The sequence below is a fragment of the Tenrec ecaudatus genome, chromosome 1 (assembly GCF_050624435.1).
Source record: "Tenrec ecaudatus isolate mTenEca1 chromosome 1, mTenEca1.hap1, whole genome shotgun sequence".
NCBI classification, from domain to species: Eukaryota; Metazoa; Chordata; class Mammalia; order Afrosoricida; family Tenrecidae; genus Tenrec; species Tenrec ecaudatus.
In genome coordinates, this window is record NC_134530.1 from 133,861,405 (window position 1) to 133,873,860 (window position 12,456).

The 12,456-nt window shown below is 43.6% G+C and overlaps 1 protein-coding gene, 1 non-coding gene and 1 pseudogene across 2 annotated transcripts in view; 1 reads left to right on the forward strand and 2 right to left on the reverse strand.

Moving 5' to 3' along the window:
* Window positions 1-986: 986 nt before the first annotated feature.
* The window catches only part of DBT (dihydrolipoamide branched chain transacylase E2), a 65,967-nt gene continuing 54,497 nt past the window's right edge, over window positions 987-12,456 (reverse strand). The window contains exons 8-11 of the mRNA XM_075558817.1: window positions 9,717-9,794; window positions 5,975-6,166; window positions 5,769-5,840; window positions 987-2,500 (exon numbers count right to left, since the gene is read on the reverse strand). Coding sequence (XP_075414932.1) covers window positions 2,333-2,500; window positions 5,769-5,840; window positions 5,975-6,166; window positions 9,717-9,794 — 510 coding nt within the window. The 3' untranslated portion in view covers window positions 987-2,332. The remainder of the gene's footprint in view (window positions 2,501-5,768; window positions 5,841-5,974; window positions 6,167-9,716; window positions 9,795-12,456) is intronic.
* LOC142438405 (small nucleolar RNA SNORA57) lies at window positions 6,455-6,603 on the reverse strand. The gene has a single exon (XR_012782782.1). It is a non-coding gene; the product is annotated as a small nucleolar RNA SNORA57 (small nucleolar RNA).
* Window positions 6,683-7,263, forward strand: LOC142457461 (large ribosomal subunit protein uL6 pseudogene; annotated as a pseudogene).

Genomic DNA, 12,456 nt, shown 5'->3' on the forward strand with positions numbered 1-12,456 from the left:
TGCACTGGGTATAGAGTGAGACATCTCAGAGGCAGGAGTAGGGGAACCTCATGACCATGATGAGTCACAGGCAGAGGAAACCCTTTAAAGCCTGAGATCCCTGTGCAGAGAAGCTGAGGTGGCAGCAGAGGAGTGGAATCGGAGTAGGAAGCAGAGCTGGGGTGTCCTGGTCCAATGAATGAGTAAAAGTGAGTGCCTTCAGGCAAGAAGAGACTGGATTGCAAAGTGGGGTGCCCTTTGGACATTTATCAGGGCTAAAGGGGTTTTGCAATATTTCTCTAAGCAAGTCGGTTGAAGGGCCCACATCACATGGTTGAGAGACTGAGGTCCAGAGACAGGTGAGCCTACAGACATCACTGTAAAGAGACACTGCAGATGAAAGAACTATATTATCCTTAATATTTCCATTATGATTTGTAACCTTTTAGCTTCTCTAACAAACCCCATCATCAGGAGTAATGCCTAGGTGTTCTGTGTGAACCCAGCAAAGAAGCAGAGTCCCGTCAAAGGAACTGTTGATATCAAAATAGGGCAAAGAAGGTTGGAGAGTGGAGGCATGTCGACCTTCTGCCTCAGAGAAACTGGCCTTGGGCCGATGTGGACACTGAATTTCCTTTCCCATTGTGTAGTCAGAGGGAAGTCAGACATGGGCTCCACACTATTTTCACACTGATCAATAGAGAATTAATTGGCTAAATTATGAAGCATTTCTCTCCTGACACTGCGCCCTCACCCAACAGGATCAGTCGCCCCTACTGCACGTCCTCATAGCACACTGTGTTTTTCTACCTGTGTGTGATAAATGTTCACTTTATGACTATTCAACAGTTCTCACACTAGACTGTAGCTTCCATGAAGCCACGAGTACTATGAGGCTGGGGAATGAGTGCCCCAAGGTTGGCTTCCGGGTAGTGCACAGTAGATCCTTTGTAAGTCTCTGAATGTATGCTAAAACACATAATGAAATACTGGGCAGCCACTTAAAATTATAATGCAGATTTATTTATTTATTGACATTTAAAGTTACCCATAATATATTATTAAATTTAAAAAATCAAATTATAAAATAGTAGCTATTATATGATCCATTATTAGAAAAGGAATACCTATGTATACCGTGACATGGCTAAAATTTTAATAGTGGTAGGATTGTGAATGATTTATTCTTTGTAACTATTCCCTGGTCTCTTCATTACTTTGGGATGTATCCATTTTTTCCATTTTGAAGGGAAGCCAGTGGCCACCAGAAGGACGTTGCTCTGTCACTGCCCTTCACTTGAGCAACTAAACGTGGCGGACAACAGTCCTCCCCACAGCATTACATCCAACTGGGGGTTCTGAATACAAACCAAAAGGTGAGAGTACACTCATTTTGACACTCTTTCTAACAGCTAGTCTCTAACAGAAACATCATTGTGATACTGTTACTTCTGTTTCACATTTGTCCTTTCATTTTTCTGTTCATGATACCCACACTTAGTGCTTCTCCCTCCCCTTCCGACTCTCCCATTCAGGATCGAGAGGACAGGATCAACCACAATTTCTGACCCTCTCCTATTTTTCACCTGAAGGCCAAGAAATCTACAAGTGAGATTGCTACATTTAATGTACTTTCCTTTACACAAAGCAAATTTGCGAAAGTGAAGTTTTCTCGACAAAACGCCAAAATACTACCCAAACTCTAAATGTTGAGCCATTTTAAACAAATACCTTTAATAGCTTTAGTGATTATAAAACTATAATTGGGCATTTTTATGACCACAGTTTATAATCCCATTTTTAAAAGATGTTAGTTTATATAAATAAGACATTTACAGATGATAATCTCTATAGAAAAAAGAATATATGCCTGGAATCTTAAAAGATAGGTATAATTGCACTTATTTTACATAATAGTTTGCATTATTGTGGGAGGCCTGGGAAACATTTTTGTATATAAATTTCTTTTCCCAACTAAGAGCAGTTGAATGAGTGTTTTCAGTAAGAGTCAGTCAAAAAGGAAATTTTCAAAAAAAGAACAGGGCAAACACTGTCATTCAGTAACAGTAATCTGATGTTCTTGTCAGCTTCAATCCATTGACACAAAGACCTAGCATCATCTTTTCACACTTTGACCTATGATAGGAGCGGCCCAAGAGAACGAGCACACCGTTACTCATTTTCAGTAAAATGGCTAGCAGGACAGTGATAAAGATTGTGCCTCAGAACCTTAATCATACGACACAAACCATCATACTACCAATTACAACGAAGAACGTGTGCGGGCACAGCTAGGCTTTACACACTCCATTCTCTGGAGGCGTAAAAAAGTTCGAAGATCTCTTATCCATCTTCATTTCATATCGAGCAGCATCAAAGCTGGGCTTTCCAAGTAGGATTTCCACAAATTGGAGAAGCGGGACATTGTAGCGCCATCAATAACTCTGTGATCAGCGGACCAGCTCACATTCATGATCTGAGCCCGGAACACTTCTCCTTTCTGGTTAAACCGAGGAAGGGCCTGGAAATATGGAGAAGAATTAAGAGTTAGCCTTCAGTCGTTTAACATTCAAAATTTAACATTCAAATTCTAGCAGCCAGAGGAGGGAGGGAGAACTAGATGCCACCTGAAAACATTCACACCGTCCCCGTCAGCTTTGCCTGTCCACGGCTCAATTTTGCAGAGCGTCTCCAAGTTACAATTCCCGGTCCCCTATACAATATCCACACGTCCCTAATGCTCGGCTGCAATTGCTTAACAAACATTTATAACATGCCTACTAGGTGCTGGGAATCTTCTAGACTTTGGCCTTACACAAAACAAGGGCCCCGATCTTCTCACAGCTAACATTTCTACGAAGAGAGACAATTAGACAAGTACAGGAAAAAGTGCAATTGTTCCACGTGGTGGCGAGATATGGTAAAAAGTGCAAAGAAAAACAAGAAAGCAGCCTGGAAAGGGGGCAGAGTGCCGGTGGCAAGCAGAGTTCCGGGAGAGGTGCGTTTTTGGCAGGGTGAGCAGGTGTCTGCACTAAGGGTTACCTGGAGGAGAAAGGGGGTGGGTGGGGATCTAACAGCATAGAGGGGGCAGTGCTGGACGATGAGAAAGGGCACAGATGGAGCGGGAGAGGCATGACCATGGGCGCATCGTTCAAGTCAATGCTTCCTCAGTGGTCTTTGGTAAAACACATTTCTAACATGTTTTTAAATCACTGCAGGCTATTTCTTATAAAACACCTTTAAAATAAATTACTAAAGAAAGAAAGAGAAGAAGATATACAAAGTATAAGCCCCAGTGTCTCTTGTGACAGCACCAAGAGGGGGATCGCCCAGGAGCTCATCTGGAAGCAAGAAACCAGGGACTGTTTGAAGAAACCGGCCGATAAGCCAGATGTAGGAACAACTGCCAGCTTCGATGAGGAAACCGGGATGCGGGAGAAGAACACCCGGCTGACCAAAGACACCACCGAGCAGGAGAAGCGGAGTGAAATCTCCTGATCCTGGAGGCGCTGGGAACCCGCCGGCCTCCGGGTCTCCAGTCTGCCCTGGGATATTATAGAATATGATTTGTATGGCGAATAAAAATAAAACACACCTTGTGGCAAAAAAGCCCCAATTTTTAATTTAAGGTTCAACTGATGTGAAGTCACTGTGCCAAATTGCTAGGAACGCTTTGAAGCCCCCACCCTTTGAAGCCCCCTTACTCCGCCGAAGATGTGTAAGTCTCAGAAAGCCACGGAAGCAGTTGATTCGGTCCTACAGCGTCACTATGCGTCGGCATGGCCTCGGTGGCCGTGAGACGCTCCACTTCGACTCTTCCTGCGGCGCAGATACCGCAGTGCCACACCGCTCCTGCTCGCTGTGCCTCTTAGTCGCAGTGACTGCGAAGTCGTATGACTTTTCTAGGCAGAGTGACCAGTGACTTGGAAGGGAAAGGCAGGTTTGGGGGTGGGGAATGGTGAATGAGGCATTAATTTTAGATGTGTTAACATTCAAGATGCCTGTGAGGCATCAAGCCGGAATAAGCTTTTGGATTTCAAAGGGGAAGTCAGATCAGAAGATGTCAGCACAAGGATGGCATAAACGTAAGTCAGCACAGAGCCCTGGCACCTGTCCAGGCTGGGTGGGCAAAGACCCTAGAGGGGAATTGGCTGTGAGACGGGAAGAAAACAGGATGGTATGAGGTCATTCTGGAAGCCAGAATGACAAAAGTGTGCTAAGGAGGCAATCAGAATGAATGGCTGACTGTGGCAAGAGTGGAGTAGGTCAAGGAAGCTAAGCACCAGAATTGAGTAGCACGGAGTCAGCTTACTCCGAGGTCCCGGGGCGGTACACGTGGTTTGCCCTCACCACTAACCCAAAGGTTGACTGTTTCAACCACCCAACAGTGCCTTGGGGAAGGATCATCTGGGAGGGCTCCGCCAGTGCGCCCAGTGCCCAGTTGTGTAAGGGGTCACCGCCAGCCAGGATTGCCTCAGGGCCACAGGCTTGCTTAGGCTTTTACTCAACAACAATTTAGCAACAAGGATAGAGAAAATGCAAAAGAGCAAGAGATACGTGTAACTGGAGAAAGGAATTACACAGTCCCTTCCCAACAAATTAAATCACTCTGTAGCTTTATATGCTAAGAACTGTGCCTCGCAGCTTGAAGATTACCATGGGTAAAGTGATTCTTGGTAATACATAACCAAAGATTTTCGAAGAAAAGTAAATCTCTTTATAGAAAAATAAGCAAACTTGGTCAAACAGATGTTCAAACTAGGAAATTGTAGAGGAATTCTTAGGAGACCCAAATATTTAATTCTTGTTGACAGGATACCGAGTGATTCAGTTACCATGCAGAGAAACTCTCGATTGGAACGAAGGACCCACACTGCGGTCAAAGTGCTATAGACGCTATTGTTCTAGGGGGAGAGAGGGAGGAGGCAGCGGCTGAAATGCTGGAAGGTGACTGGAAGTGCGGATAAGGGCTCTGGGTACCAACATAGCATAAACGCAGGAAAGACAGGTCCCGAGGCCAGCACAGGGAGGCATTAAGGACAGAGAAGAAGAAGGATTCTCCTCAAAGCATGAAGAGAAAAATCCAGGTTAATGGAAGAATTAATACCAAATGGCATTCAATAAAGAGGGTATTGATATCCATAGCCAACGTTCTCTTTAATTCAGTGGTTCTCAGCTGAGTTAAAAGGGCCTCTCCCAGGCTTTCTCCCATTCTTCAGTCGGTAAGAGAAAACCTGAGTATAATTTGTAAAATCTGAGTTAGGGGTTCTCATGCGTGGCCGGGTTCAGGGTCATTGCAACCCTTGCATGAAATCAGCATCTCATCAACATGACCACCTGGGTGGGAGCCACCTGGAGACTCTGTTGCAAGGCCATGACACATGCATCTTTCACTAGCACACCCAGAGCTTCTGGGACAGAGCAGAATGTGAGAAAAAGGCTCTAGAAAAAAGTGTCTCACTTGGTTACAAACAACAATTTGGATGGGATTCCTATTATTCTTTGGCATTCTGAAATAAAGATAATATTTTGACAGAAGCAAAAAAGCTGCACAAAGGAGTTGTGGGGAAATGGGATGAAAAGATATGAAATCTTCCCATGAACGTTTTACAGCCCCCTTGAATTTGTGCTTATAGCCCACACTGGTTGATGTACACAAAGGAACCCCAGACCACCACCACGGACGATGCCCAGGCATGGAATGGCAGCCCTAACTCTTTTCAGAGAAAGAGGTACCCTCCTGGGTTCACCTCTCCTCCAACTGCTTTTCAATTATTCATTAAACATACCTTAATTGATCCAATAGCCCCAATTGCAATTTCAGGTGGCAATATCACTGGCTTGGCATAGGTACCACCAATCTTTAAAAAAAAAAAAAAAAAGGAAAATAATTTTCAGGGACAAATGGCAAAAGACATTTTATAAATTCAAATAAGTACGTGATCATTAAGCTATTAGGCTCTGGTTTTTGAATATGGATATTAGTATTACTCACAGAACCAATATTGGAGAGAGTGAATGTCCCTCCTGTAAGATCCGCGGTTCCAAGCTGACCCGCAGAGCCCAATTCCTGGAGGCGGTTCAGTTCGGCGGCAATCTCAAATACAGAGCAGATCTGAACATTTTTCACATTTGGGACGATCAACCCCTGCTCAGTATCCATTGCTATCCCAATGTTATGAGAAGCCTAAAAAGTAAAGACGACAGAGTCGGCCTTTCATTAAAATAAGTTATCAGGGAGCAAAGGACCAACTCTCACTCTCTTCAACCATAAGTCATTTTCAACAGACCAGTAGTGATTTAAAAAAACTTTTTTTTTTTTGAAGTGTGGCTCGCAGTCTTTATTGATCGGTAATGGCGAGACAAGGGGGTATGACCGCTCCCACTTCCGAGGCGGCGTCCAGAACCCTGAAATCAGAGAGGGCGAAGTGAGCAGCCCGGCGCGGAGCCTCGCTTCCGGCCTGCTCTCCCGGGTCCTTGTCCCGGCGCTTGAGGATAGAACCGGCGGATGGGCAGCCGCCGGCACCGAAGACATGACGCCGAGGGGACCGGAGTCCGCTCCCTCTGCCTCCGTACATAACGGGGACCGGGACTGCACGCCCGGCCCCCGCCAAGAAAAGGAGGGGGAAAAAACTTTTTAAAAACACATTTTTAAAGATTTTTCTGAGAAATAATTTACTGATAAGAATACAGGGCAGCTCTTTGCCGCATCTACTGCGAGAATGAAGACCATTCTCAGCAATCAGACTGTCGACATTCCGGAGAATGTGGACATCTCCCTGAAGGGGCGCACGGTCATCGTGAAGGGCCCCCGAGGAACCCTGCGGAGGGACTTCAATCACATCAACGTAGAACTCAGCCTCCTTGGGAAGAAGAAGAAGAGGCTTCGAGTTGACAAATGGTGGGGAAACAGTCCGCACGATCTGTAGTCATGTACAGAACATGATCAAGGGCGTGACACTGGGCTGCCGATACAAGATGAGGTCTGTGTATGCCCACTTCCCCATCAACGTGGGTATTCAGGAGAATGGGTCTCTTGTTGAAATCCGTAACTTCTTGGATGAAAAATACATCCGGAGGGTTCGCATGAGGACAGGTGTTGCCTGTTCTGTTTCTCAAGCCCAGAAAGATGAGTTAATTCTTGAAGGAAACGACATTGAGCTTGTATCAAATTCAGCTGTTTTAATTCAGCAAGCCACGACAGTTAAAAACAAGGATCTCCGAAAGTTTTGGGATGGCATCTATGTTTCTGAAAAGGGAACAGTTCAGCAGGCTGATGAGTAGCTCTAGGAGGTGTCCAGCGACAGTCTAGATGACTCCTTTAGACTTGTCTGTGATGCTCTGATTCAGTCTAATAAAGTTTATGTAATGAAAAAAAAAGAATACAGGGCAGATACATATGGTAGCCAAATAAAAAGGAGGGATAAAGGAAAACAAAAAAACAAAGAAATGGGTAGCGGGAGAACAGGGCACTAACCCACCCAAGGGGAGGATATTGTTTATATCTCCACAGGGACAGAGGGACCAGACTTCAACCCAGTGCTCCAAGACATGAATGCAACATACTGGCATAGACCAGGGAACCAGTGGAGAGATCTGAGGGGCTTGCCCCAATCCCAACTATGTGGACAACTGCTCCTCTCCCCAGAAGAATTTATTTCAGAGGACAGCACTGAAGCTACAGCTCAGGGAAAGGGACATGTCTGATCAGAGCACATGGGAGCAAAGGAAGGGGAAGGAAGAGAGTGGAAACATCCTGGCTCACCAAGCCTTTAGGACAATATTTCCGCTCAGAGAAGCTGATCCACAGAGAAGACCATATGGCTGGTCCCACTATGAGACACGATATCCCTCACTGACTTATAGCCCTACAGGGAACAACACTGGAGACACAGTGTGGGAATTGCACCTGATCTAATCCCACCATGCCGAGGCAAAACACTAAGGGCGTGCAACCGAACAGCAAGGGGAGTAGAACCAGGAAGTCCCCAGGGAATACCAAAAAAAAGACTTTGGGGCCAGGGCTTGGCACTGCATCAGACTGGACCAGAAAACACTCCTGAAGGTCAACAAACAGTCCTTGAAGTAACTACAGGATTTTCTTTTTTGTTGCTGTTGTGATGTGTTTTTTTCCACCATTGGCTTTTTGTTGTTGTTTTCTTTTCTTTTGTTGCTTGGTTTTGCTCTGTCTTGTTTTTGTGCATGTCATTATTTCCGCAGGTCTGTCTAAATAAGATAGGCTGGATGAACAATCTGGAGGAGAAAACAATGGGATCGACAGTTCTGGGGGGACATAGGAGAGGGGGAGGTGGGAGGAAAGGAATTGGTGTTAACAAACCCAGGGACAAGGGAACAACAAGTGATCCATATTGGTGGTGAGGAGGGTGTAGGAGCCTGGTAGGGCTTGATCAAGGGTAATGTAACCGAGAGGAATTAATGAAACCCAAATGAAGGCTGAGCATGATAGTGGGACAAGAGGAAAGTAAAAGGAAATAGAGGGAAGAGCTAAGAGGCAAAGGGCATTTATAGAGATCTAAATAAAGGCATGTAAATATATTTATATATGGGGATGGGGAAATAGATTTATGTGCATATATTTTTAGGTTTAAGATTAATTAAGGTAACAGATGGACATTGGGCCTCCACTCAAGTACTCCCTCAATGTAAGAATACTGTGTTCTATTAAACTGGCATTCCATGATGCTCACCTTCCCAACACAATCGCTGAAGACAAAACAGGTGCATAAGCAAATGTGGTAAACAAAGCTGATGGAGCCCAGCTATCAAAAGACACAATGTCTAGTGTCTTAAAGGCTTGAAGGTAAACAAGCAGCCATCTAGCTGAGAAGCAACAAATCCCACATGGAAGAACCACACCAGCCTGTGTGATCACGAGGTGCTGAAGGGATCAGGTATCAGGCATCAAAGAATAAAAAATCAAATCATTGTGAATGAGGGGGAATGCTGATTGAGGACCCAAGACCCATCTGTAGGCAACTGGACATCCCCTTACAGAAGGGTCACTGGGAAGAGATGAGTCAGTCAAAACATTTGCTTTCTACTTGAGCCCTTAATATCAGCTCATTTTCCCCTCCCTCCCCAAACCCTCCCTCATGAACCCTTGATAAGTTATAAATTATTATTTTGTCATATCTTACACTGTTTGATGTTTCCCTTCACCCACTTTTCTGTTGTCCGTCCCCCAGGGAGGAGGTTATATGTAGATCCTTATAATCAGCTCCCTCTTTCTACTTCCCCTCCCCTCCGCCCTCCTGGTATCGCCACTTTCACCACTGGATCTTATTTCCATTATTTTAAGCAGAAAACCCAAGGGGCTTCAAAGTGGCTATCTGAATAGTATCATTATTAACTAGCAAAAATAATAAAGTATGCTTAAATTTAATAGAGTAAAGCTTGAGAAAGCTAGAACCAATGTAAAGCAAAAAAAAAAAAAAAAACCCAAAAAAACAAACAAACCCAAAACAACTGTCAGAAAAGAAAAACTCAAACATTTTCCACTAAAAGAGAAAGTGGCAGAAACACTGGTCAGACTGTTGAAGGAGGGAGCCCTTGAGAGACCTAGAAAAAGAGAGGCAGTCCCACCGAGTTCCGCTCTCACAGGCTTCACTGTCTTTCACCTTTAACTAGAGTCTAAAAAGACCACTACTAGAAGCATCTCGAACCTACAGGCAGATCTTCTGTTTTTAACAAGAACATTTTCATCAAGGACAACATACCTTGTAGGTTATGTTCTGGCATGCTTCGTCCACAGATGCATTAAGGACAGGAAACTGGAGCAACCCCAAGGAGGTAGCCTGTTCAACAGAACAAGAACTCAACAACCAACTTACTTCAGAGGGACAGAGGATTCAGAGGCATCAGACAAGGTGTAAAGGAATAACAGACTTACTTGGCTGAGTTTAATTTGAAGTCTACAAGCACCTAGGTCTATTGCTGCCAATGTAACCTTCAAGCAATGTCAAATTAGGTCACTCGACTCGGAGAATTTTTTAAAAGGCAGTTTGTAAATATTTCAAGGTAAGTACAGAAACTGATCAAAGTTCCAAAGAAAATATCTTTGGACATTCCATACAGTCATAATATTTCCATGATGTAAACCTGCACTTAAAAATACATTAAAAATCATTTTATTAGGTGCTCGTCCAACTCTTATCACAATCCATCCATCCATCCATCCACGTGTCAAGAACATTTGTACATTTTTTGCCAACATCATTCTCAAAACATTTTTTTTTCTACTTGAGCCCTTGGTGTAAAATACGTTTTTAGGTAAAACACAAACAGGCACATAAGCTCCTTCCCAATATAGAAGGAACACGGAATGCGTGCAGTGACCCAGGGCAGCAGAACTGGCTCCACTGTTTTCTTCAGAGCCTGAGTCGCCTTTAGTGTCATTAAGTGATAACTATTTTAATTCATTATTTATATATGTGTCGTTATTTTATTGTTCACTACTTATTAACATCTTTTCCAGTCTTCTTAATCCTCCCCATCTAGCTTCTATTTTCTTTTAAAAATAATTTTATTGGCATATGCCTCACATATCATACAAGAAAGTTTGGGCAATCATCACCACAATAAATCTTAGAACATTTTCTTGTCCTGCTCCTTGTTGTTAGCGCCCCATTTCTGCAAAGCCTCCACGGTCATGGCCCCAGGCAATTATAAATTCAGTTACTGTCTCTGTAGATCTACCGGTCTTGGATTTCACATACAGAAGATCATACAAAACACCAAAAGGAAGCAAACAAATAAATAAAAACTAGACAAGACATAGAAAAACTTCAATCAAAAAGAAAGCAGAAAATAAAAAAGAATGAAAACTTTAAAAGGGTCAAAAGGGAGATCAAATAATAAGGTACTACCTTTTAATCTAACTACATCTGCCATAATCGATTTCAGATTGCTGTCTGATAGCAAGGCGATTGTGAACTTTCCTCAACTGGCCAGAGGGATTCACCGGAAACTTAATCCATGTGGGGACCCTACAAATGGAGTTTGGCTTCCACTGCCATCGATAACCTTCAGCAACCCAGGCGCTGACAATCCCAGGTCTGATGACCATTCCCTCCTTCGGATTTGGATTTGATACTTATAATCCTTATAGTCTTTCTATCACAGAGGGTGTTGTACTTCTTCCATGTGAACTCACAGCCTCACTTGGATGGCAACTTGCTTGAGAGAAGCCTTTAAGATCAGACACTGTTCTTTCTGATAGCCAGGCAATATCTGGTTTCTTCATCACACTTGGCTATAACACCCATATTCTCAGTGATCTCTTCATGAGTGGTGAGCATCAAGCTCATGTTATCAGAACGGGGGTTGGAAATAAATGTGAGCCCCAATCCAATCACATATCAATGATTTATTATGTCTCCGATTTGCTTTCCAAACATCATTCCCATTTTATGATAGAGAACATTATACATTATCTCCCTGGCACATGAGGTAATTCTATTAGCAGTGTCATTAATTTGACCAAAGGGTTAGAATTTAAAACACTGTTGACAAAGGAAATTATATTAGCATAGACTGCCTTTAGACAGCAATAAATGAAATGGTGACTAGTACAGGTTAAGTGACTGGGCATTACACAAAAAATGTGGTGACAGGGCAAAACTTTCAGTAACTCATACACTAAGGCACCGGCCTAATATACCATAAGCAAGCCAGGGAGCATTAAAACAGTAAAGTTATGGTAGCTCCAGGCCACCTTCCGTTGGGCACTTAAAAAGCAAACGACCACTATTTCCATCACCTTGGGAAAGCAGTCATCTTCTTCTCACAGTAGGTTGTTTTAGCCTTACATCCAAGGAAGCATGATCTGCTACAGGTGACTTTGAAGTGAAACCCAGTTCACTTACCAGAAATCCTTCTGGTGTGACCTATGAAGGCTGTTGTGTGCCTCAAAAGGACAGAGTCAGAGGCCCAGTGGTCGATAGCACATAGAAACTAGGTCAAAAATATCCAATTAGGAAAGGGAGCTGATGTCAAGGAGTTCAAGAAAGAAAAGAATGTTTTGAAACCGAAAATTGGTAGCAATTGTACAATACTGCTTGATGTGATTGAATTATGGAATCATCTGTACGAGCTCCCAGGAAAATGGTTTGGAAAACAAAAAGCGTCCAGTTAGGACCATAATACTGGGTAGATTCTCCCTGTGGGTTCTACGTCAGTATTGTTAGAGCTTCTATACTTGATCTCATTCCTTTGTTGAACCATTGGTAGTTATTAGGTGCCGGCGAGTTGGCTCTGACTCAGAGCAACCTTGCTCAGCCCTATGCCATCCTCATAATTACTACCGCGTGTCTCCACTGTTGCAGCCACTGTGCCGATCTTTGTTGAGTATCTTCTTGGTTTTTTTCCCGGCACTCTATTTGGTCAAGCATGATGTTCTTCTTTAGAAACAGGCCCCTCCTGATAACATGCCCAAGGAACATGAAGCAGGGAGCTGAA